We start from the raw sequence: 26,849 nt of genomic DNA, 5'->3' as shown, positions 1-26,849 counted from the left end.
CATGCTTCTCCTTCACGCCAAAATAAATAAAAGAGTAAGAGATTAAGTACAGGATGAAGTGTTTTCTCACCAAAGTTTCCCAAGCTGTTCTCTCTCGTGTCCACACGCATCTCTAGGGCTTTCACTTGCTGCAGATCATCTACCCCCGTCAGCGCTTTCTGTAAAGATAAGAAGAAATAGATGTGAACTCGCAGAAAGTAAGGCAGGTGACACGGTGTGGAAATGCTTCCAATCAGTACTTTGGCAGCATGTTCTCCACATCACAATGGCCCTCTTCCAATATATTCTAAATGAATTTCTTCCAGTAGCTTCAGATCACTCCGGATTGCATGTAACACTTGCATTGTTTACAGTGACAAAAAAAAATCTGCACTCAGGGTGAAATTCACCCTTGCACTGAGACGCAGCCCAAGACCCACACACTACTTAAATCTAACTGAAGCATTATTTTGTGGTCTTAACTACTACATAAGCTTTGTGCTAGGACTCTGCACAGGGATGAACTTTGTTCTTGATGCACACTGCAATCAAGGACATGTATATAGTGAGATTAATGTAACTTTTTTTTTTCATAGTCATGCCGTTTACACTCTTCGGAAAAAAACTGTAAACAGAAACTAGCGATTTTAAGTGCCCAATGTCAAATGTCTTAATGGGGCCTGATTTTCAGAAAGTGCTGAGCACACACCCTCTGAAAAGCAGGCTCCTTTATAAAGTTGGGCACCCAAAATATTTAGTCACTCCTGAAGATCTTGGTCATAGGGCTAAATCCTGTGAAATGCTAAATAATACGAACTGAATGCATTCCATACTTTGCAAGAGGCAGTCAATACCTCACAGGATCAGGCTCAAAATAACCAAAAGCTCCAACAGTCAACATGCACATGCATACTGACATTCCGCTTTATATAATCTGGGTTGTCCTTTGCCCCTGTATTAAGAAGAGGATGGGGAGGAGAAAGCAATTAGTTGGTCCCCACGTATTGGAGAAATTTTAACATAAAATAAACAAAGAATGCTGTAACTTTTTAGTTTTAATCTGGAGAATAACATTAATGGCAGGGAAATGATTTATGGGAAGACAATATGTGTGAGTCCACCTCTATTTATGTGTTTTAGGAAAAACACAAGCATGTAGTCCCTGATCTTCAAAGGTATTTGACCACCTAATTCCCATTGATTTCAATGGGAGTTAAGTGTCTAAAAATATTTCGACACTTAACACAGAGATGTGGGAATTACAATATTCCCACTCACTGGGTCAAATTCAGATGTGATGTAAGTGGGAACAACAGGGTTTAATGGGCCATGTCCACTTACAGAGAGGGGATCAAACTCAGTGCATCTAATCATTTTCTTCTTTAAAAGAGGACACTGTATTAATACAAAACTGAGTTTTAAGTATTTGTTAAACTGATTTTTAAACTACAGTTTTAAGTGCACTGGGTCCAATAAAATTTATAGAATGTATTTTATTCCCACTAGATTTTATTAGGTGAGAGGTAAAAAGGCGTGAAGTGCTAGCCTAAAGCTCCCCAAGCACATCCAGAACCTCAGTGAGTGTCCCTGCCACAACAACCACAGAGAAGCCCTCATATTCGTCTCCCACAGAAACTGCCCTGCTTCCATGGAGGTAGTTTCCTCCAAATCTGAGTGATGTTATCCTCACAATAAATCAGAAATTCTTCACTGTTGCACTCACTGTTGCAGTAAGCTTTTCCAACAGATAACATGGTTTGTGCATCTACTGGTTTACTGCTAGATGCCATCCTCCCTCAAACAGTCCTGCAGAAGGGTAAAACTGGATGAGAAAGCTCAGCTGTTTTAGCATTTCTGATCCTTCTCTCAGTGAGGAGGAGATTGTGGCAACTCACAGAGGAAGCCCGTAAACTTAGCAGATTCAAAGATCTGCAGAAAAGGACTCCCTTCAGGCCTCTGGCATTCCCTCTGCACAGTTGCCCAGTCTCTACCTCCACCAGGACTCTCTTAGGAGTGGTGCTGCTGTTGACTCCCCTTTGTTGTGGCTATACAGTAGAATCCATTGACAGGCCTCTGCTGGAGCCGATGTTTTTAGCATCATTAACTCCTGCTCAGATTTCAGCTCAAAAAGCCCCTTGGATTTCTGCTCTGTGCAGGGCTCTGAGAGAAGCTTGCCACAGACAGCATCATCACACCTATGGCTCCAGGCCAAGTGTGTCCGGCCAGGAACATGCAGACTAAGCATCAGAGTGTGTCTGAGCAGGGTTTTATTTTTGGGGGGGGAGGGCGGAGGGGGGGTTGGAAGAGAGGAATCATGTTGTGCTCATGTGAGTCTCTATTTCTTTATTATTTAACATGCTCATGAGGCTCTTCCAAATACTTTAACTGTTTGGCTCCCGGGTCTTAACTCCATCAGCTCAGCTGAGCTTCTTTGATTAGCTGATGTTTTACTAAAATCACTATGGAACCAACCTCATGACATACCTGGTACAACAGGCAACAACGAGGAAGGAGTACCTGGCATAACAGACAGCAGCAGAGCAGGTACACCCCTTGCAAGTGACACTGCTACCACAGGACGAGTACGCACGTTTGTTAAAGAGAGAATCTTCACCTGCGGGTGAAGCGATCACTTTATATCTGACCTATAAGTCCTCCTCCTCAAAGGAAACCTGCACAACACCTTCAAAAGATAAGGTTGGGAACTTAAATTCATAACTTCGCTAGACACAAATCACGGACTGAATAAAGAAACTGGATTTATGGAGTATTACAACAATCTATAACCCACTAACAACTCCCCCCACCACAGCTGCCTTCCCCTCCCACTTCCTTTCCCTCCTGGAGGGGTGTTAACGGGTCACTTCACTTTCATCCAGACCACATTACACGATCGATCCATTGTCTACAGCCAAGCTCTAAGATACAACCGCATTTGCTCCAATCCCTCAGACAGAGACAAACACCTACAAGATCTCTATCAAGCGTTCTTAAAACTACAATACCCACCTGGTGAAGTGACAAAACAGGCTGACAGAGCCAGAAGAGTACCCAGAAGTCACCTACGACAGGACAGGCCCAACAAAGAAAGTAACAGAACGCCACTAGCCGTCACCTTCAACCCCCAACTAAAACCTCTCCAGTGCATGATCAAGGATCTACAACCTGATCCTGAAAGACGATCCCTCACTCTCACAGATCTTGGGAGACAAGCCAGTCCTTGGTTACAGACAGCCCCCCAACCTGAAGCAAATACTCACCAGCAACCACACACCACACGACAAAAAACACTAACCCAGAAACCTATCCTTGCAACAAAGCCCATTGCCAACTCTGTCCACATATCTATTCAAGGGACACCATCATAGGACCTAATCACATCAGACACACCATCAGAGGCTCGTTCACCTGCACATCCACCAATGTGATATATGCCATCATGTGCCAGCAATGCTCCTCTGCCACGTACATTGGCCAAACCGGACAATCTCTGCGCAAAAGAATAAATGGACACAAATCAGATGTCAAGAATTATAACATTCAAAAACCAAAAACAAAAAGTCGGAGAACACTTCAATCTCCCTGGTCACTCAATTTCAGACCTAAAAGTCGCAATTCTCCAACAAAAAAACTTCAAAAACAGACTCCAACGAGAAACTGCAGAATTGGAATTAATTTGCAAACTGGACACAATTAAATTAGGCTTGAATAAAGACTGGGAGTGGATGGGTCATTATACACGAAGTAAAAACTATTTCCCCATGCTAATTTTTCTCTTACTGTTACTCATACCTTCTTGTCAACTGTTTGAAATGGGCCATCCTGATTATCACTACAAAAGTTTTTTTTCTCCTGCTGATAATAGCTCACCTTAATTGATTAGTCTTGTTACAGTTGGTATGGCAACACCCATTTTTTCATGTTCTCTGTGTATATATATCTTCCTTCTGTATTTTCCACTGCATGCATCTGATGAAGTGGGTCTTACCCCATGAAAGCTTATGCCCAAATAAATTTGTTAGTCTCTAAGGTGCCACAAGTACTCCTTGTTTTTTTTGCTGATACAGACTAACATGGCTACCACTCTGAAACCTTTCATCTTGAATGGTTCCTTGAAATCTTATGCTAAACAATTTGTTCCACCTTGTATTTAGCTGTGACACTAGTATGTTTCCCAGACATGAAGAAGAGCTCTGAGCTTGCCTCTCTCACCAACAGAAGTTGGTCCAATTAAAGATATTCCCTCCCCCACCCTGTCTCTCTAATCTTTGAACCAACACGGCTACAACAACACTGCATATAAGCTCTTTAGCAAACAGAAGGCAGAGAGGGCAGGTAAAGAGGGTGTTGAGTTGTGAAGAAGAATAGTTGGAGAAATTCCTATTCCAAAGGCATTTTTCATGGAATATTAAAGTAGTTGGAAATATGAAGTATATTTCATATCAGAATGTCACAACTAGAATTATGGAGCCTGGAAAGGAGAAGAGTTGGGGAAGGGATTTCATGGTGACATTCAAAATTATGAAGTTCTTACTGAACACTCACCAGTCTCTCTCCTTTTTAGGCTGGTCCATACTATGAGAACATGGAGACACTCAACAAAATTAACAGGGAGAAAATTTAGAACAAATAAAACGAAATGCTAAGAGCCCCTCAATGCCCACTGGCAGAGGGCCCACTCACTATACTGTAATTCATATCAGGCCTGACACACACTGTTGTCATAATATGTGTCCAAAAGGTATTTTCTACGGTATCATACATAAACTGGTGACACACTGGGCAAGAATATCAATGCATGATGTATGTACACGTTGTGTATAAAGAATACAATATGCATGCTGGAAATATATTCTTAAAATGTGTTTAGGAGACAGTGCATAAATCGAGCCTGCCCTAGACAAAGGAAAGTTGTTTCAGCTGTTTGCCTGTGTCTCCAATGTAAATTGAGCAAGGTGAGGCCAGAGACACTGGAAGTACAATTACAATTACATAAAAGTAAACAAAGTGATTACGCCAATTGAAAAAAAAGTTGACCACAGGATGAGGAAGACAGCATGGCCTCTACAACCCAGCGGGGGAGAGGAACTTTGTCTGGGTTTACTTTTTAAAGAATATTTTTCAAAATCTTACTGGACTATGAAAAGAAAGGAAGAGAACCCTTTAGTTATCTATCACTCAGCACCCTCTGAGCATGTGAATGGGTGATCTTCCTGGCCTGAAGGGCAGGAGCTGCTGCTAACTCGCTGTAAGTGAGAAACTGTTTAGAGAAAAATATAGTTTGCTAAAGTTAAGACTTAGACACTGGATAGAAAGCATGTGGAGTTTTTTTTGTTTTGTTTGTAACCATTTTCTGTTTCTCCTATATCTGCTTAGTATCACTTACATTTCTATTCTTTGTTAATAAACTTATTTTTAATTTTACTATAAACCCTCTTAGTGCTGTTATACTGAATTAAATGTGAGTCCTCAGTTAAACCAAATGACTGTACACACCATGACTTCCTGAGTAAACTACAATCCATTGGTGATCTTCCAGAAAACACCATCCTAGCCACTATGGATGCAGAAACAATGAGAAGTCCTTGTCGCACCTTAGAGACTAACAAAACAACTCTCTACCCCAACATTTCACACAAAGATGGACTACAAGCCTTCAGGAACAGTATCCCCGATAATGTCACGGCTAACCTGGTAGCTGAACTTTGTGACTTTGTCCTCACCCACTATTTTCAGATTTGGGGCAATTTATACCTTCCAGTCAGCAGCACTGTTATGGGTACCCGCATGGCCCCACAATATGCCAACATTAGAACAACATTAGAACAACACTTCCTCAGCTCTTGTCCCCTAGCGCCCCTACTTTACTTGTGCTACACTGATGACATCTTCATCATCTGGACCCACGGGAAAGAGGCCCTTGAGGAATTCCAGCAGGATTTCAATAATTTCCACCCCACCATCAACCTCAGCCTGGATCGCCCACACAAGAGATCCACTTCCTGGACACTACAGTGCAAATAAGTGATGGTCACATAAACACCACCCTATACCGGAAACCTACTGACCACTATACTTACCTACATGCCTCCAGCTTTCATCCAGACCACATCACACGATCCATTGTCTACAGCTAAACTCTAAGATAAAAACACATTTGCTCCAATCCCTCAGACAGAGACAAACACCTACAGGATCTCTATCAAGTGTTCTTAAAACTACAATACCCACCTGGTGAAGCGAAGAAACAGACTGACAGAGCCAGAAGGGTACCCAGAAGTCACCTACGACAGGACAGGCCCAACAAAGAAAGTAACAGAACGCCACTAGCCGTCACCTTCAGCCCCCAACTAAAACTTCTCCAGTGCATCATCAAGGATCTATAAACTATCCTGAAGGACAATCCCTCACTCTCACAGACTTTGGGAGACAGGCCATTCCTTGCTTACAGACAGCCCCGCAACCTGAAGCAAATACTCACCAACAACCACACACCAAACAAAAAAAACACTAACTCAGGAACCAATCCCTGCAACAAACCCCGTTGCCAACTCTGTCCGCATATTTATTCAAGGGACACCATCATAGGACCTAACCACATCAGACACACCATCAGAGGCTCGTTCACCTGCACATCTACCAATGTGATATATGCCATCATGTGCCAGCAATGCTCCTCTGCCATGTACATTGGCCAAAACGGACAGTCTCTACGCAAAAGAATAAATGGACACAAATCAGACATCAAGAATTGTAACATTCAAAAACCAGTAGGAGAACACTTCAATCTCCCTGGACACTCAATAACAGACTTAAAAGTGGCAATTCTTCAACAAAAAAACTTCAAAAACAGACTCCATGGAGAGACTACTGAATTGGAATTAATTTGCAAACTGGACACCATCAAATTAGGCCTGAATAAAGACTGGGAGTGGCTGGGTCACTACAAAAAGTAATTTTCCCTCTGTTGATACTCACACCTTCTTGTCAACTGTTGGGAATGGGCGACGTCCACTTTGATTGAATTGGCCTCGTTAGCACTGACCCCCCACTTGGTAAGGCAACTCCCATCTTTTCATGTGCTGCAATATATATACTGTTTACTGTATTTTTCACTCCATACATCTGATGAAGTGGGTTTTAGCCTATGAAAGCTTATGCCTAAATAAATTTGTTAGTCTCTAAGGTGCTACAAGGACTCCTCATTGTTTTGCTGATACAGACTAACATGGCTACCACTCTGAAACCTGACTGTATACTGTTTCTCTGGAGGCAGTAAACTTAATAATTTATGTGAGTGCTCAGAGACAGGTACTGGAGAGTACAGAGAGACATCTCTGGGGATCTCAGGTTCACTGATTACTACTTGCAAAGCAAGGTTTAGACTGGCAGAGTCTTGAGGAGTTTGCTGGTAAAACAGACAGACTAATATGGCAGGAAGCTGACACACAGTGTAATCTCTAGCAAAGCTCACTCTTGATAAGGCAGAGGGGTAACACAATGGCTTATAGTTCTGGGCTGCCCTGAGGAGAGCATCACAACACAGTACACAGACAACCTGTGGAATTTACTGCTATACATATAGTGTAAGTATAATAAGTAAAGCTCAAAAAAAAAAAAAAAAAAAAAAAAAGGAGTACTTGTGGCACCTTAGAGACTAACCAATTTATTTGAGCATAAGCTTTCGTGAGCTACAGCTCACTTCATTGGATGCATTCAGTGGAAAATACAGTGAGGAGATTTATATACTACAGAACATGAAAAAATGGGTGTTTATCATGCACACTGTAAGGAGAGTGATCACTTAAGATGAGCTATTACCAGCAGGAGAGTGGCGGGGGGGGTGGGGTGTTTAAAGCTCAAGCACTGGACACAGCTTTATCTCAGCTGGGGCAGAGAAATGTTTGGTGCATATGGAAATGGAGAGTGGGGTAAAACTGGATCTCAGTCATTTTTGTACCTCTTTGCTCTTGGGGCCAGCCCTGGGGCCAAAACAGTTTTTGGCATAAATTAGAGATGCCTCAGGGCTGCTCAGAGTTATGCCTGGCTGTCCACAGGTCTAATGGACATTTTGGTAGCTAGGAATTGCTGGAGCACAGAGTCACTCTTGCCATATCTCTTTCCTCCAGTATTGCCTACTATGCCAGGAGCCAGGAAGGGGAAGGGCATAAAGCTAGATATGCAGGCTCTATGCCCCCTGAAGATCCCTTCACACCAGAGGAATCTTCAGTTGTTTTCAGCTGCTTTGTCCCAGCCAAAGCAGGCAGAAAAGCGTGACAACCTGGTCTAACAGCTGGTTTTGAAAGATGGCTGGATGAATTCATGATCACTCTGTGAGAGAAAATAAATTAAAGAAATCAAAACTTGCGTCTCAGGGGATAAAATGATCATCTGTTGGTATCAGGAAAGAATTCCCCATCCCACGCCCACATAAAGCACTGGACAAAAAAGCTAGGTATTTTATGGGCAGAGGAGGTTACTTTCTGAAGAATCAGATATTAATTACTTTCTGATGTGGGATGCTTAATTAGATGACCCAAAAGTCTGATCCAGCCGAGCAAATCCTATGGGCTGCCCTAAGTTTTCTGTACATCAGAGGTTAAACAAATGAATTTCTGAGCGTGTACTATTTATTTATTTATACGGAGAGACTTCTGTGAAAAGTACTTTGCAATTCCTTGAGTACTGATGTATTGTCAGTATAACAGAGAGACACAAAGTTCACTTGACATCTCTGGGCCTCTTTCCTAAAGAACAAACTGCTCAAAGCATTTTCCCATGTGAAACTGTAGGGACAATTAGTAATCTACACTGCCAGTATTTTTAGCAAAATACTCCATGGTGTCTTATGCACTACTCATATCACCAGAAGGGGCTGGCAGGGATTTAATGGTAAAGTTTGCACTAGTTTAGAAAGCTATTCTTCCTAATGACAAGTAAAGGCAACAAATATTTTACATAGAGTTCTGAGTTAAAATAAAACAACAAAAAATAAAATAAAACTTTTCTGATCTGGTAGTGCTTCACATCTGCCAGACCAGTTACCTGGGAATGCTAGGAAATTAGATTCTAGACCCTCTTGCAACCTCTCTATATAAATTCCTTAACTGGCATGTAACATTTGTTTAATACTAGTGCATACGACTAACGTTTCCGCTATTCCTCAGTTTTTTCATGCACTCCTCTAAAAGCAGATACGCTGTACAAAGCCTTGAAGAGCACGTTGTGTACAGTTGTCACAGAAGCTTTTCCAGCTGTACATTTGTTCTGCCAGTCCTACTTAATTTGACAAATTCAAGAATTCCTTAATGGTGAGCTTATTTTCTGACTAAATACTACATCTGTATGCAAACACTGGAGTCGTGTCCATTCATGTTTTATTTGCTTTTCACAGAGATTCTAAGCTCATGTTTCCCACTGTAGCTTAAACTCCCCCACAAAAAAATGTTAATGTTGCTATAAGGCTAATAATTTATTCCTTTTAAAATTAAATTTACTAGAACTTTATAATTGAGAATTTACACAATACAAAGTCATGAAATTCTCAGGTTTCAGAGTAGCATCCGATGAAGCGAGCCGTAGCTCACAAAAGCTTGTGCTCAAATAAATTTGTTAGTCTCTAAGGTGCCACAAATCCTCCTTTTCTTTTTGAGGAAATTCTCAGTTAAGGTTCCATTACAAACCTTTCCTCTGTCCCCCATATGCTCCCCACGTACAGGCTGGAAACACCCAGCATCGCTACACTAACTTTCATTCTGCCACCTTGTGCATATGCATTACCTACTCTCTCTTCCAGCGGATACTGAGAGGTTAAGCTAGGCCTCTAACAGATAATCAAGAGTGTGGATGGAAGGAAGATGGGTGGGAATGGAGCATTTCTTGGCCTTTATGCGGAGAGTAGGAAAGGGTACTGGTGGCAGAGTTTAGGACGGGGATGGAAACTTCGGAGCAATTTGCAGGATTAGGAGTACGTGTGGCACCTTAGAGACTAACCAATTTATTGTCTAACAATAGAGACTAACAATTTATTGTTAGTCTCTAAGGTGCCACAAGTACTCCTTTTCTTTTTGCGAATACAGACTAACACGGCTGTTACTCTGAAACCTGTCACTTGCAGGATTGGAGCTTCAATGCTTAACTACTGAACAACATATTTTCCATGCCAAGTTGCTGAGAACCCTCAATGACCACTGTCTTCCAAAGAAATTTATGGCATTCAGGACGTTTCAAGAGGTGCTGAGCATCTCCCAAGATCAGGTCTTACATTTTCTGTAATAAATTCTCAATTTTAATTGTATACAACATTCAAGGTTTTTGCTGGAGTGAGTAAGAGATATACATTTTTATATCAGTTTTTGTTTTTAATTTGTTTTAAAGATTCTCCCTCTCCCCATAGGTAGATACACGACAAGATATACCAAAAGATCTACTTGTTATGCAATGATTCTTTACCTTGTTTACCTACCAAGTAGTTAAGGCTAGAGTGATACAACATTGAGGCAACAAACTCATGAAATGATAAGAATTTTTAATTTGTTGTTATGGTATATTAGCTAGGCAGACATGACCATGTAAAATCAAAATCTGATTTATGAAAAAAATGAACAAGGTTTTTGTCACGATGTTCTCAGTGTGCAACGTCAGATGTTGTCTAAGCAGCAGGATAAACACTATTACAACAGATGCAAGCTTTCACTATAATTTCTAACAGTATTAAAAAAATAGGTAAAAATGCATAAAAGAAAAGACTTGGGACTAAATAGGGTCTTGATGCAGAGATTCCTTCCCCATAGTTTTAGTCATGTTAACATCCATAGTGAGCTACAATAGAGCAGAGCGTCATTAGATCCCAATGAAGCTAATTCCCTCTCTCTCCTTCGTTTGGACCTTTACTGCACTTGTAATTGTTCATCATGATTTTGCACTTGTTTGCTCCATCTGTGGCTTTCATGTCAAACTTATGTTGTTTACAACTCAGAGGCTAACTTGCAGCCCAGGAAAAAAAGGAAAGTATTTAGTCAGTTCAGTAAGAGTCCAATCTGTAGATGCAGGACCTTCCTATATTTTCTCTTCTCCCAAGAAAATGAGCACATAGCACATGAAATACACCCCAACCTCTTCAGCAATGGAAGTAACAACCACTTCTGAATACGTGTATATCACTTTGCAGAGCAAAACACTGCTGCAATTTATCAGGCAAGGTAGTGGAGCAAGATCAATAAAAAGCAAGACAAGTAAAAAGCTTCCTTTCGGCTGAAAAGATCACACACACACACACACACACACCTTGACAGTATCAGAAATTCAGAAATGGAAATTGTGATGGGATCCCCCGGGGTGCAGCCTGGGACTGTGCCCCCTGAACTCTTCCCAGCCTGGGTTGTCTCTCACAATGCCTTGCTAGTGACCAGCAGCAACCCCTCCAGGACCTGTGATCACTCAGCACAACTGCATGTGGAGCTCCACACCCAGCTAGATTGCATGAATGCTCCCAGAGCCACTCATGAATCACACAGAGAAAGGCACCAGCCAAATCCCCCCAGTGCCCAGCACTGGACCCCACGAATATACCGTCTTGCACTGCTCAAGATGGGCAATGCAGATTTATTAATTGGTTCACCACTTCAACAATGGAAAGTGGACATACTTTGCCAACCTGAGTAGATTTGCCCCACACTTCATACAAACTTACTGGTAAAGATAAACAATTAAACACATTTATTGACTATAAAAGGTAGATTTTAAGTGATATTAAGTGATAGGCAAAAAGTCAGAGTGGTTACCAAAATAAAATAAAATATAAGCACAGTCTAAACTCTCAACTCTATTAGACTGGGCAACGTCTAGAGTAAGCAGTTTTTCTCACCACACTGGATATTGCAGTCCTTAATATACAGGCTTGTTCCTTAAACCTGGGCCAGCCTCCTCTGTTGGACTCTTGTCTTCCTCTCAGTGTCTTAGGGCTCGTCTACACTGGCAACGCTAAAGTGCTGCTGCAGCAGTGCTGTGATGTGGCTTGTGTGGTTGCAGCATAGTGCTGGGAGAGCGCTGGTGCACTGTTCACACTGGCGCTTTACAGCGCTGAAACTTGGTGCGCTCAGGGGGCTGTAAACTGGCAGTGCAGACAAGCCCTTAGTTGCTTGCAGCGAAGGTAGGGGCAGGAGAAGGGCCCAGTATGAATCCACTCTGTCTGTTTTATACCCTCAGTCCATGTGCTTGGGGAGCACAAGTTCAGGCATGTCCGGGGGGCATTGCTGAGTCTCTCCAAGGGCGTGGCTACACTTGCAGATGTAGAGCGCTGTGAGTTAAACCAGCCCTCGGAGACTGCAGCAGGGAAAGCGCTGTAGTGTGTTCACACTGTCAGCTGCAAGCACACTGGGGTAACATGCATGACATTGTGGCTGGCTTTGCACAAATGGGTTTCCCTAACTGTGGAGGGGCGATAGATGGGACGCATATTCCAATTCTGGCACCAGCCCACCTAGTACGTTCATCAGAAGGGGTATTTCTCTATGGTTCTCCAGGCAATTGTGGATCACCGTGGGCATTTCATTGACATTAACACAGGCTGGTCTGGAAAGGAGCATGACACATGCATCTTTCGGAACACAGGCCTGTTCAGGAAGCTGCAAGCTGGGACTTCCTTCCCAGACTGAAGATCACCGTAGGGGAAGTCAAAATGCCCATTGTGATCCTTGGAGACCCTGCTTACCCTTTAACGCCATGGCTCATGAAACCCTACACAGGGAGCCTTGACAGCAGCAAGGAGCGGTTCAACAACAGATTGAGACGGTGCAGAATGACTGTGGAGTGTGCTTTTGGCCATTTAAAGGGCCACTAGTGCTATCTGTATGGGAAGCTGGACCTGGCCGATGACAACATCCCCACGGTTAAATCCCCATGCTGTACTCTCCATAACATTTGTGATGGGAAGGGTGAAGGATTCACTCAGGCATGGATCTCGGAGGTTCAACACCTGGAGGCCGAATTTGAACAGCCAGAGAGCAGGGCTATTAGAGGGGCCAGCGCAGGGCTGCAAGGATTAGGGATGTCTTGAGGGAGCAATTTGAGGCTGAAAGCCACCAGTAATGTTTGGTGCCCTGCATGGGAGCGAAGTGCAGTGGTTCCAATGTTACTAGGAATCTGTGTTTGCTGCTTATGATGCACTGATTTTCAGTGCCTGTTGCTTTCATGGGCTACGGTATCTTTTACTTAATGCAAAAATAAAGAATGTTTTCAAAGCCAAAATTTTCATTTATTGAAAAGAAACACAACTGCTTGGGAAACAGAAAGGGCATGACACTTCTGTGTTGTGTGGGACGAGGGAAAGGGGTGGGGTGGGGTGGGGTGGGGTGGGGAACGGGACAATTACAGATTTGCCTATGTCCTGTTATCATACTCAGCCTTCCTGTCTGGAGTGCCGTGCAATGAGTGCTGCACTTCAGGCTGGCGAAAATGCATGGTGCATGGGTTGAGTGCAGTGGGTATGGGTCATAGTTTGCAGGGTGCAGGGCTGGGTGGTGAAACTACAGGTGTTGGAGGCAGCTGGTGGCAATAAGAACCCGGATGTTGGGGAAAGGGGGTTGGAGGTGACATGGGGGCACAAGGGAAAGAGTTTTGGAACAAGGGCTGCAGAGGCGGGGGAGGCGGGTGGGACGCGGCACAGAAGTGCTCTACCTGCTACGAGCACCTGTATCGAGTCCACTTGGCGTTCCATGATGCTTAGCAGCTGCTCTGTGCTTTAGTGCCGGCGAGCCGCATTCTGCTGGAGGACCCTCCTTTCACTCTCCCGCCACTCCTGCACTTTTTGATTTTCATTAAGGGACTGCTGCATGACTTCATGCAGCAGGTCCTCTTTGCTTCTACATGGCCACTCCCTGATTCTCTGGAGTCTTTTGGCTGTTGATAACAGGACAGCTGGGATCTCAAGGTTGCATCTGTAAAGTCAAAATGCGACACTTAACAGAAGCAGCATTGTTCACACCAGACAGAGCAATGATTCGGCCGTACTTAAAGACAAGCACAGTGTACACAATAGCAGAAATTGCCCGTACCAAAGCAAGTGCACATAACCCACAGGAGCTCTAAAATGGTGAGTAAGCACAGGGGCAAGGGAGACTGATTGTTTCACAGCCCTACTGTCTTCTGGGGTTCTGTGCCTTGGGGAGAGCTAACAGCTGCAGGGGGCCCCTGTACTGAACACTCTCCCCACAGTTTCCACAGGAGTTCGTCCTTGAAGATATCTCACTGCTGAGGGTGACCTGGGAAGCAAGGGAGGGACTTTTACTACAATGCGTCTTCCGCCCTGGCCCATATGCAGCTTACCTGTGTGCAGCAATGGTCCCCCCACCCCTCACAGCACAGTGGCACAGACATGTTAGCCTTACTGGGACAAGGAGCACAGTAGCTCTGCCAAGGAACCTGTGCAAGCGGATTGCCCAGCTTCTGCATGAGACCGATTACTGCGATGAGAGAGAGCACATCAACGCCCTATTCCGCATCTAGGCATGCATGCAGCCCTAACCCTCCTCGTCCCAAGAGCCTGCACCGAACAACTTCCTTCCCAAAATAAAAGCCGCTTACCAAGCGCCTCCTCTGGTGTTTGTCCTTCCCCAAGCACTGTCCACTGCAACTGGCTACCTTCCTCCTGGCTTGAAAACAGCTCCTGGCTGCATGCATCTAGGGATGCCAGGCTGTCTCCCTCCTCCTCAGCACCCTCGCTCCCACTTTCCTCCTCCTCCTCCTGCCTTGTTGAACTGGGCTCTGAAGTGTCCATGGTGGTCTTTGGAGTGGAGGTGGAGTCACCCCCAAGTCTTGCGTCCAGCTCTTTGTAAAAACAGCAGGTTGTGGGGGCAGCACCAGAGCTGCAATTTGCTTTGCGGGCTTTGTGGTAGGCATTCCGCAGCTCCTTCACTTTAACCCTGCACTGTAGTGCGTCCCGGTCATGGCCCCTTTCCATCATGTCTCTTGATATCTGCCAGAAAGTATAGTAATTCCTACAGCTGGAGCGCAGCTGGGACTGGACAGCTTCCTCCCCCCAAACACTGATGGGTCCAGCACCTCGCCATTGCTCCATACTGAGAATCGCCTGGCACGTGGCGGCATGGTCACCTGGAAAGATTTGCTGAGAGGACTCCACGCCTTGCTGAGAAAACAGGAAGGGGATTTTCAAAATTCTCAGAGAATTTAAAGGGCAGGTCTGACAATTGGTCACCTGAGGGCAGGGCAGTAGAGTTCAAAGTGATGACCAGAGTGGCTAGAACAGGTATTGTGGGACACTTCTGGAGGCCGATCAGAGCACACTGATAGACCAGGGCGTCCATACTGGCGCCACGGCGCTCCAGCCGTGGTGCAGCAAGCTTTATGCTTCTCGTGGAGGTAGATTACCAGGAGCGCTCCAGTCGCGGAGTCCGGGCGCTCTACATGCCTTGCCAGTGTGGATGCGTCATGAGTTAGGGCACCTGGGGCTTTAATGCGCTCTGACTCACAAGTGCAGCCATGCCCCAAGCAAGGTTGAGCAATTCCCCTGCTGTGGTCTCATGCAGGTGAGTCATTGCATTGTAGCTCCCTTGCTGGACAGTGGCTGTTGATGGGCTGTAGAACACCCCGCCCAGGCATTGGTTACTTTCCTTGCTGTTGCTTCTGGGGAGCTACTTTCTGGCTGATTCCCCCAATTTACAGCATGTTTTAGTGACCACCATGCAAAACAATTCTTACAACTTCATATGCATTAATGATACACATCTATGGATAGAGAAATGACTTTCAGCAGATCATGACCTTTCCCCTGATACCTTACAAGGCATGCTTTATACGTAAGATCACAATTATATGAAAATGAGGAATATGGGGGTTACAGTACGCTTCCCCAAGGTATAGAATGTCACAGAAATGATTATTTTTAATAACATGAAATATCTGGAAGAGCATTTGACTTTCTAAAATGGGTTTAATCTGCAAAGGAAGAAGTGAGTCTTCCTGACACTCACATAAGGTTTGTCTCTCAAAATTGAAAGTCAAAGTAGTGATTCAAGCCAGGTGCAACCATTACTTTCAATACAGAACCAAACCTAATGGGAAGTCTGGGGCAAAGACCTGACAAACTAAGCATTACACCTTGAGTATTTCCTCACAGTTAATCAGTTTGGGCCAAATTCTTCCCTTCTGTGGAAAAAAAAACTTTTGAAGGGGCAAAGCAATAGAAATATTGCACCACTTTCAGTCCTTAGCAACAGAGCCTCTTCACCAGTCCTTAATCTGAAATCTTCATTGGGGGATTTCACAAAGTACCAGAGAATACTAATAAAAAGAATCAAAACTATACCATGAAGATTACATCAATATTTCCTTAAATCAACAGTGCTTCCATAAAACAAGAATCAGATGCAAGAGTGGAACACCCTGTAGAGCTATAAACCAAGAAGTAAGGCCCTGAGCCTGCAACATGTTCTGTGCAGCTGGATCTCTGTGCCTGCATAGAGCATCACAGATTTCAATGGGGGCTTACACAATGCTTCAAGGTGTGTGTGTGGGGGGGAAATAAGGCTCCTGATCCGGCAACTTACTGAGTCTGTACAGAGACCCATTGGTGGACCTCACTGGAGCTCAGTGCAAGCGCAGAGGTCTGCCCACATGCAGCAGGCTGAAGGATCAGGTCCTAAGTGTGTTCTCACATGAATGAAAAATACAGCTCTGTGTGTGTGTGTATTTTATTTTAATTTCACTCTTGTATTCAATCTCTTTTTTGGAAGACTGCAGAGACTAAAACACAGCAACAACACCCAAACCCTTCACATCTAAAGAGACAATAAGAAAGATACTGTAAATGTGCTTTTAAAAATAAAACCAAGTCTTTCACACATCTTGATAATTAACGGCATGTGGTTGTTTTAAAAACGTCCCCACATGAAGATTTGTTTCAGATTAAGTGTTTGAGCAGTGGCTCTATTTTTACATTTGAAAAAGCTGAGGAAGTGACTTTATGGAAGCAGCTGTTTCAACTTGATCAACATAAAGGTCAAAGAATAGATAAATTAGATATGTTATTAAAACAAGCTGTAAACATTGTTAATGTTTCCTTGACAATGTCATATAATTTTTCCTTTGAAGGGGAAGTGTGATCCAACAATGCCATCACAGAAGTCAGGTTCTAGGCCAAATAAGTGACCATACACAGTAGAAATCAGACAGACAAAACATGTTCATTTAATACTTGTTCTGATAAGTGGGTTTCCCTATCAATTTGAAAACATGCAACCTTGAAGTGCTTGGACTTGATCAAATCCACTAGGATGTGGACACAAAGTAAACTGCTTTAGCTTCACTGAAAAAAAGGAAGAGATTCATATTTGTAGGAGGATCTAACTGGTTGTTAATACAAGAAATAAAGGGTATAATGAAATTTCAGTTGCTAGGGATGATGGTAACATTAAAGCTTTTCTCATAATAGTTTATTATTTAATAAAAAGCAATATGGCTTTGGAAAAAGAAGGGATATATGCTGACTGAAGTAATGTCTTAAAGCCTTATCCAAAGCCCACTGAAGTCCATAGGTATCTTTTCACTGACTTCAATGGCTTTGGATAAGGCTCCCTAAGAAAGCAAAAGGACACTTTAGAGAGAAAAGTGGGTGAGACAATATCTTTTATTGGACCAAATTCTGTAGGTGAGAGAGACAAGTTTTTGAACTACACAGCTCCTCCTCAGGTCTGGGAAAGGTACTTAAAGTGTCACAGCAAAATGCAAGGTGGAACAGATCGTTTAGCATAAGTAGTTAGCCAGGGCCGTCCTTAGGATTTATGGTGCCCTAGGCGAGATTATTAAACTGGTGCGCCTATGCCTGACTTGCTCTTAGCAACACAAACATAAGCTTACAGTATTGGAAAATTTGCCACCTGCACTTTATTAAAAACCTTTATTTATTAACTGAATTAAGCACACTGTAATGCTGATGGACGAGCACGAAAGAAGTAGCGCTATAGAAAAAATTCTGATTTATTGACAGAATGATGCAAATAATATAATTTTTTAAATTTGTCAACATTTTATTGGAAATTTCTATGAAGAGGTATTGAAACAAGGATCTGTTTTTAATTAAAAGCGATCTTTCTGGCTTTTTTGGCTGCAAAATCAGTAATAATGTCATCGTATGACAAAGACAAAATGATGTCTTGTTCAATTGCAAGAATAGCAAGACCAGTCAATCATTCCTGACTCATTGTAGAACGGAGATAATTTTTAATGAGCTTTAGTTTTGAGAAACTCCGTTCTCCTGATGCTACTGTTACAGGAATTGTCAGTAGAATACGAGTGGCAATGTACACATTAGGATATAGGTCAACAAGTTTGCTGATATGAATAAACTGTACAATGTCCATCATCGATTTTGCATGTGGCAACATTGATGACAAGGTACTCAATTCTTCATACAGTTCAAGTCCATTTAAATCAAAACTATCACCGTGCTTCAGGAGGCTCTCTAGGTTCTTGCACTTCGTCATTTGCTGCTCTTGTTTTCCTACTTCGTTGAATTTAGTTATATCATACAAAAATCCAAACTGTTCATGGTGTGCTCGTAAGGTATTAAACCTTTCATCAACGGCAGATATTGCTTTACCCATCACAACATTAAAAAATTCAACCTCAAATTTCTTCTCTGGATCGTCTATGGGCTCATCTGCGCCTTCATAGTCTGCTTGCTGTTTTTTCCTTGAAACTCGTGTCATGTTCGGACATGGAAATTTTGGTTCTACACCAAGTGCCTGTGCAAGCTCTCTTGCTGTAACCTGTGCTTCTTTGAATCCATTTTCTCTGTATTTCACTAAAAAGTCTCGTGTGTTGTTTAATAAGGTAAGTGTTGAATCAAGCTGCCTCATTGGACTCTGCATTATTTTGCTTACACTTGAGATTTTAACAAGAATGTCATACCAGATTACGACAGATGTTAGAAACTTGAAGCTGGATATTTCAGAGGCCAATGACTGTGCTTCACTTTTAGCTTTTGGATCTCTGGCTTCTTCCGAAATAGCAACCAGTGCTTCGTAAACTTCCACAGATTGATATCTCAATGTTTTTGCACTTTTTACTCTGCTTTCCCAGTGTGTCTCAGATAGAGGCTTAACGGTAATACCATTGACATGTGCTTTGAATATTTGCCATTGTTGAGTGGAAGCTGAAAAGAGCACGTAAATGCAGCAAAACAAAAAAAGAAATAGCTTCTACAGAAGACCTGGCCATATCACACAAAATCAAATTAAGGCTGTGGCATGAACATGGAACAAAAAAGGCTCGTGGATTTTCTGCCAGCAAACTAGCTTGCACGCCAGAAATGCATCCTCTCATATTGGCACCATTATCATAGCCTTGTCCTCTACTGTTCGTTATGGACAATCCCATTCATTTTAGTTCATCAAGGAGAGCTTGAAGAAGTCCAAAACCTGTAGTGTCCTCTACTTCTAAAAATGTGATAAATAATTCCTTAACTGTAATCTGTGCTGAATCACTAATGTCAATAAATCTCACTACTAACGCATCTGTTATTGATGACTTATGTCCGGAGTGCAATCTAGAATTACGGCAAAATATTTTGCCAGAGTAACCAATGAAACAATTTTGTCTCTCACTTTATCACTCATTAGCATGATCAGTTCATTTTGAATTCTTGGTCCCAAATAGTGGTCATGTATTTCATTTTCAGTTACTCTTCGGAGATGTTCACTCATCACTGTGTCAAATTTTCCCAGCAGTTGTAGAAGGCCCAAAAAATTGCCATTTTTGGGCTGGAATAATTTCTCAACACTTCCTCTAAAAGCAAGATTGTTTGCTGATAGATATTCAACAATAGATAATAGACGTTCAAGAACATGACGCCAATGCTGCTTCTCTGACTCCAGCAATCTTTGATTTTGGGCATCAAGAGTTATCTGATTTTTTAACCTTACACTCAGCACACACCATTTGTGCATACTTTCAATGTGGTGTTGTGCCTTTTCATGTTGCAGTAATATGTGACTAAGATTTTTCCAATCATTAATACCCATGGTTGCTATCTTAAAATTGCAACTATTGAAAAGCTTGCATGGGAAACAAAATATAGCATCCTTGCATTTAGAGTACACAAGCCACCGTCTGTTGACAATTTCACCATTAGAAAGTCTTTTGTAGTAATAGTTTTCTGTGAATTTCCTACCTCTAATGTCTTTAGGATATTCAAGACCTTTTATTCTCCCAGGGCCTCTCTCAAGTATAATGGCACAGAATTCGTTGTTTAAAGATTGCAGCCATGTGCCAATGTCATCTATATCCCATGCTAGTACAGTTTCAACTGTTGTAATTCCTTGTTTTGTGTCTGCGTCTATTTCCAATGATTGTTCTGCGTGTTGTTGAGTTTCTTGAGCTTCGTCGTCGGCATAAAAATTTTCTTTGGCAGTTACTTGATGATCTCGATCAACTTCGTTGTTTTCATGACATACAAACTTAAGTATAGAGTCTTTCTGTGCATGTACAGCTAATTCTATTTCATCTTTCCGTTTTCTTTTTTGTGACCCGGAAAGTTGTTTTCGATACAACATAACTTATAAGGGTGTTTTTTACAGAAATAACTGTTTAAATTATCAGATTATCAGAAATATTATCTAAAATAACTAATATAGGATGGTTGTGAGTCTGACCTTGAGCTAGTGTGAAGACACCTCACAAGGCGCTCCACCCTGACTGAGACACAGTCGAGCTGGAAACCCATGTCATTTTTACAAAGCCACTTTTTAGTTTTAAATGTATAGTGGGCATCAGCCTTAATGTTAGTTACAACTCTATATCAACCTTATATTGTAAATAGATCAATGGCATTATCCAGTTTAATAAGCTGGGTTTCCAAAAATATAACCCTAGTTTTACTCCTAGGTAAAGCACAAAGTGACCAAAATGACGTCAGCACAGAATCATCTCCTCTCGATTAAGGTAGCACAGAAATGTGACAGGAGTCCTATTGTGCCCTATTTTTGTTTGGAAAGACGTTAGCAATAGCAGCACATTTTGGGCATGGCCAGAAAGACACGATAAATCACTGCCTCTAAAGTTCCATCAAAACCTGACATTTTCACAGCTCCAGCGTGATCTGCTGCACAGATTCTTCACAAGGAACTGTCCCTGGCCTTTTTAACTCATATGAACCGTGTATTTACTTTATGAAACTTGGACAAAACATTGTGAAAACGTAAGACATTGGCTGCCCAACCTCTGGGCTGGCAAAAGCTACACTGACTCATTGGAAAAAAAACCAAGAGACTCTTAGTACAACATGTGGTCACTCTATACACTAGTAAGGAGATGAGCATATTGCAGTTGTTGGAGGGCTCTATTTAGCAGTAACAGGGTTATAGGAAAGCCAGTCAACATTTATTGTTTCTCTGATGAAAACTGGCCCACTCCCTGCCCCAAACCAAACTTGTCACAAATAACTGTCAACAACTTAATTTTCGTTTTTGGCTAAGATATTGATTTTTTAAAAAAAAGTATTGAAATTGGATTCAGGATTGTTAGCAAGCATTTTTGGCAAACCAGGTTGTTAAATGACAATCTAAATGGCAACACAGTACTGCTTTCCTGCTTGGCTCACTCAACCCCCAGCCTGCTGGTCCAACAGCTGCAGTAGAGGAGGAGATAGGTGGAAAACTGCAGTACCCCAAAATCCACCTCTTGGGGTGCAGAGTGTCAAGAGCAGCAGCAAACCCTCAGGTCCGATCACACGCCAATGGGCACCACCACCAGCCCAACGGACCATGGTGAAGTTAGCACAGCATCTGATCTCAGGGACGGGGCACCCACGAAGCCACAGCAGCTCATCCTACCCTGCGCAGCTCCCCCCGGATGAGATGGATCGCTGCCAGCCCAGGGGAGAGACGCGCTCCCCAGCTAGGGTGACCAGATGTCCTGATTTTATAGGGCCAGTCCTGATATTTGGGGCTTTGTCTTATATAGGCACCAATTACCCCCACCTAAGGTGACCACACAGCAAGTGTGAAAAATCAGGACAGGGGGTGGAGGGTAATGGAGCCTATATAAGAAAAAGACCCAAAAATTGGGACTGTCCCTATAAAAGTGGGACATCTGGTCATCCTACCTCAACCCCCATCCTAATTTTTCACTCATGCTATCTGGCCCAGCCAGCTGCGTGTGACCATTCCAATCCTGGCTGGCTGCCGACGAAGAGAGTTACTGTCACTCTCATTCCTCAGCACACAGGCAGTCAGCCCCCCCCCTTCCCCTCACCCAACCCAGTCCTGCCGGAGGGGAGAGGGAGGTGCTCCGTGGGGGCGGGGAGAAGAATGGGCGTTATGGGGGGCAACAAAGGATACTGCAGCCGCCGAGCCTGCCTCACCTCACACCGGGGGAGAGAGTCACACTCACAGGTGAGTTCCTCCTTCTCCCACCCCTACCCCCTCCCCTTCCCAGAGACCCCAGCAGCCAATCTCCTTCCTCAGACTGTGCTGCATTCGGCTCTCTCTAGGACCCAGCAGCCCTGCTCTTACATGCTCCACTGCTTCCTGTCTGTCCGGACTCCCAGCACAGTGTGCCCTAGGCAGAATGGTGCCCTACGCGGCTGCCTATTCTGCCTATGGCTAAGAACAGCCGTGTAGTTAGCACATATTCTAAGGGACCATTCAAGGTGAAGAACTCTGTGTAGCTTAAATGCTTCTCTTTCTCACCAACAGAAATTGGTCCAATAAAAGAAATTACCTCACCCACCTTGATTCTCTAATGTCCCAGGACCAACATGGCTACAACAGCACTGCATAAAATCCTGGGCACTTTTTAGTCCACACACACATATTATATGTATACATATTACACTGGACATAATCTATTGTCAAAGACTAACTAAGAACAAGCAGACATGCACAGACACATCACAGTCATTGGGTGTAATCAAAAGAAACAGAACAAGGTATACCATAAAATATGGCAACTATTCAGAGGTTTATATTCTATATACTCACCAAGAAATGATTTTCACACCTAAACATTTCATGAACAGGAAGAGCACCAGATATGAAGGGGGCAGTTCTCAGTGTAACTAGTTATCTAATCAACAGTGCACTGTCAAGTTCATGTCTTTCATTATCATTTGTATTACATAGCACCTAGGAGCCCTAGTCATGTACCAGCATCCCATGATGAGTCTTACATAGTAAAAAAAAAAAAAAGAAAAAAAAAAAAAAAAGTGTAAATTGGGAATTTGGAGAAAGAAATAAGAGAAATTAAATAGTATTTTAACTCTTTGAAAGATATAACCTCCACGGATCAGGTCTTGGGAACTGATATTTTCTCCTATGCATAGAGCCTTATATGTGACATATTCTTCGGCACAGAGAGGAGAAACAAAACTTTTCAACCTTTCGTTTCTCTCAGCTTAGACTTAGTAACTCTTCAGAAATATGTTGCTCACACCACAGCCATTCACTTCCATAACCAATATCACCATCATCTAATCCTCTTTTGTTGCTGCTGTGCCAGTCCCCACTGCCTCTCTCAAGCCGAGTCACTAAAAGGAGCCAGCTACAGGATCAGGCAATCAATCAGGTGCCCTAGGCATGCCATGACAAGGAGGCTCCTCATGACCCCGCCCTCAAGTTATGGTGTGGCCCTGGCCCCACACAGCAGAAGGAAGCCTGCCTCCCACCCTGCTCCTCTCTGCCCCTGAAAGCAATGGCAGGGGTAAAACTTGAGGCCTCTCCCACTCAGAAACAGCAGGGTTCACCTCTTACCCCAGAGAAGTGGTGGCAGCGGAGGTGCCCCCCACAACTTACCCCAGCAGATGGGTGTATCTGTATGGGTGGCCAGGCCCACTGCACTTCTTCACCTCTCAGGGTGATTGACACAGGCTGTCTGCAGACTCAAGCAAACATCACTTATTGATTACACTCTGGTCACGTGTTCAATCTTTTCTTCCCAACTGTGAGGGCTACAAAATTGCTTTTGTTTTCTTAAAATGAAAGCTCAGAACCTGAGGTAATCATGTGACTCCAAGAGCTGCTGTATAAAGCCAGTAGCAGAGTACTTGTACTGTACTTTGTAGAGCAGAATGCAGAGGAGCACTTAACTTACCGGAGTTAGACTTCTGTTCTTCCTACAGCTATGACTGATTTCTCATTTGGCTTTTTAGTTGCCATCAACTTACCCTCCCACAAAACTGGAGTTGAGGCCCAGGGGATCTGGGCAGTTCACAGATGCAATGACCATATTCCCACCACTTCCCTGGCCTGTCCAAAACACAACCTCAGCCCCATCACTCTTGTACAAAGTTCTGCCATGAAGCTCAGCTGTGTGACATGCAGGGAGGTGCAGTCTTTATTGCAACTTCTCTGTTGCTTAGCTCTCTCCACCTCAGCATTCCCCAGCTTCTCAAGACCACAAAGGTTTCTGTTCTTCACTAGTACTCAGTAAATACCATATACTGTGAAATAAAGGGTTTCTTCACAATAGATTTCAATGCATCATTCTCTTACAAGAGGCTGCACCAAGATCATTTTCCCTTGTCAAAAAGCAGAATGGCTTTCAATTATGCTTTGACAGAAGTGGAAAACTATAGGCACTTTGATAAATATAGAACATAATTAAAATACTTTCAGTACTTTATAATTGGCTCTCAAGACTAACATATAGGCAAGTGAGAGTGGCGTTTGGATGATTTTACTCTATTCAGGAATAAAAATTAAATGATTAATTATGCTTCCAATTTCCAGCACACAATCCATGTAGAAATCCCTCTTCTGATGTTCTGATAGAACTCAATGCACTTTGGAAAGAATTAATTAGATATGCTTTGAAATATGATTATGCTACATGCACTATTTTATGCCTACCTCACTAGGTCGATAACAAACATGGAAGGAACTACATTGGTCCTATCTGTATATGAAACAGACAAATGTATATGTTAAATGATCTTAAGATAGAGGCCACTTTACATGAAATTCTAATTGTCAGCTATTCCATATTTATGCAGTCTTGATTAGAGCTGCTAACAAGCAAGGATAATGTGACTATATGCTAGCGTGCTCCTCACAGCTGCATTAAAAAAATGAGAGGCCACTCACCAGTTTACTGGGGGAAAGGTATTCATCCATAAGTAGCTCTCCATCATCTTTAACCAATGGGCTAGGATTCAGGAGACCTTGCCACCTCAAATCAGTCACCCGGACTGTGGCTGAGCCTGGACGGAGGACTCTGCCAAGGTTCCAGTTTAGTTCCATTTCGATATGCCCTAAGCAATAAAAACAAGAACAAGAACTAGTTTTCTTTTTCAGTATTTACTGCATACTCTTAGCAAAGGTTAATTTGACTTATCTTGGGAGCTGGCAGGATTTCCACAAAGCGCTATAAATCAGTGGTTCTCAAAGCCGGTCCGCCGCTTGTTCAGGGAAAGCCCCTGGCGGGCCAGACCGGTTCATTTACCTGCCGCGTCCTCAGGTTCAGCCGATTGTGGCTCTTACTGGCCGCGGTTCGCCACTCCAGGCCAATGGGGAATGCGGGAAGCGGCGCAGGCCAAGGGACGTGCTGGCTGCCCTTCCCACAGCCCCCACTGGCCTGGAGCGGCGAACCGCGGCCAGTGGGAGCCGCGATCGGCAGAACCTTAGGACGTGGCAGGTAAACAAACCGGTCCGGCCTGCTAGGCGCTTTCCCTGAACAAGCGGTGGAGGCTTTGAGAACCACTGCTATAAATGATCAAAAACAAATAGAAACTAAACGGATACATAATATGATACCCAAGCAACTTCAACCTTATTCTGTATGTTCATTTTCTCTCTCCTCCTTTAGCCTCTTGTGATCTCCTCTCAAGTCCTGTCTTGCCATGATCAATTTAGACTGTAAGCTTTTGGGGGCAGGGACTTTGTCTTTTACTAGCTATATAAAACACAATACTCTATATACAAACGTTCTTTAACAATAATAAACTTAGGATATTCACGTGAAAGGTTTTCCCTCCCACTCCTCTCATTACACTCATCTGCCTCTTCCAATAACACCATAGCCCACTTCCCCCTCTGCCACACTTGCACCTTACCCAACCCCTCTAAGGATTGTAAATGACACAGAAAAGAACTTACAGAAGCTCATACTGCCAGTGTAAGTACCAAAACATACAATTACTTTTCTCCAACTTCTTAAGCTTTAACCATGGACAAAATAGATTGCAGTATAGGATGTTCTGTACTATGTGAAAGAGATATGAATTGTTAATGTCCGTCAGAACATGTCGACTAGTTCCTACTGCTGGAAACTATCTTTTTTTTTTTATAAACAAAACAAATCACACCTGTTTCAAGGGAGGAATAAGGTAACGTTTAAGGGGATAGGATTGAAGTAGTTATCTAAATTAATTCATACTGAACCAGACCATTATTTGGTTCCCAGATCTACTACTCTGGACAAAACTTATAGCAATTGATTTTGAAATATCAAAGTCAACAGAGTGTGCGCGTGTGTGCAGGCTTACAGAGAACTTTTGTTCCGGTCATTTATCATTTTTCTGTGTGAGTTCATTTGGGAGCATAGTGATTTTCTCATTTCCCCACAGTGTTGTTATTGAGGCATTTAGTGCACTGGAGGAGGTACACCACATATTGTGATAGGCATGCATAGGACCCATGGATCTTGAAAGGTGTAGTGTGGGTGGTATTGATCATTGTAGGAGTAGAAATATTGCTGCAGATTTTGTATCTGTTGTTATGGCAGGTCTGGTGCCACTCTGAATTAGTGTCTTACGCTACATTCTCAGAAGCAAACTAGGGAAATGGGGTTTAGATGAATTCACTATAAGGTGGGTGCACCACTGGTTGAAAGACTGTTCTCAAACAATAGTTTATCAA

The 26,849-nt window shown here is 43.0% G+C and overlaps 1 protein-coding gene across 5 annotated transcripts in view; it reads right to left on the bottom strand.

Moving 5' to 3' along the window:
* LRRC56 (leucine rich repeat containing 56) overlaps positions 1-26,849 on the bottom strand; it is a 134,101-nt gene that overhangs the window by 53,433 nt on the left and 53,819 nt on the right. For 4 of the 5 annotated variants that reach the window (XM_074954737.1, XM_074954738.1, XM_074954736.1 and 1 more), the window contains 2 exons: positions 25,077-25,243; positions 71-158 (listed from right to left, as the gene is read on the bottom strand). In XM_074954737.1, coding sequence (XP_074810838.1) covers positions 71-158; positions 25,077-25,232 — 244 coding nt within the window. In that variant the 5' untranslated portion in view covers positions 25,233-25,243. Of the gene's footprint in view, positions 1-70; positions 159-25,076; positions 25,244-26,849 lie in introns of those variants that run through there. The other variant, XM_074954739.1, reaches the window with a different exon arrangement.

This window comes from Natator depressus, chromosome 6 (assembly GCF_965152275.1).
Source record: "Natator depressus isolate rNatDep1 chromosome 6, rNatDep2.hap1, whole genome shotgun sequence".
NCBI lineage: Eukaryota > Metazoa > Chordata > Testudines > Cheloniidae > Natator > Natator depressus.
The sequence above is the reverse complement of the archived record's forward strand: the minus strand, read 5'-3'. Positions and strand labels throughout refer to the sequence as shown.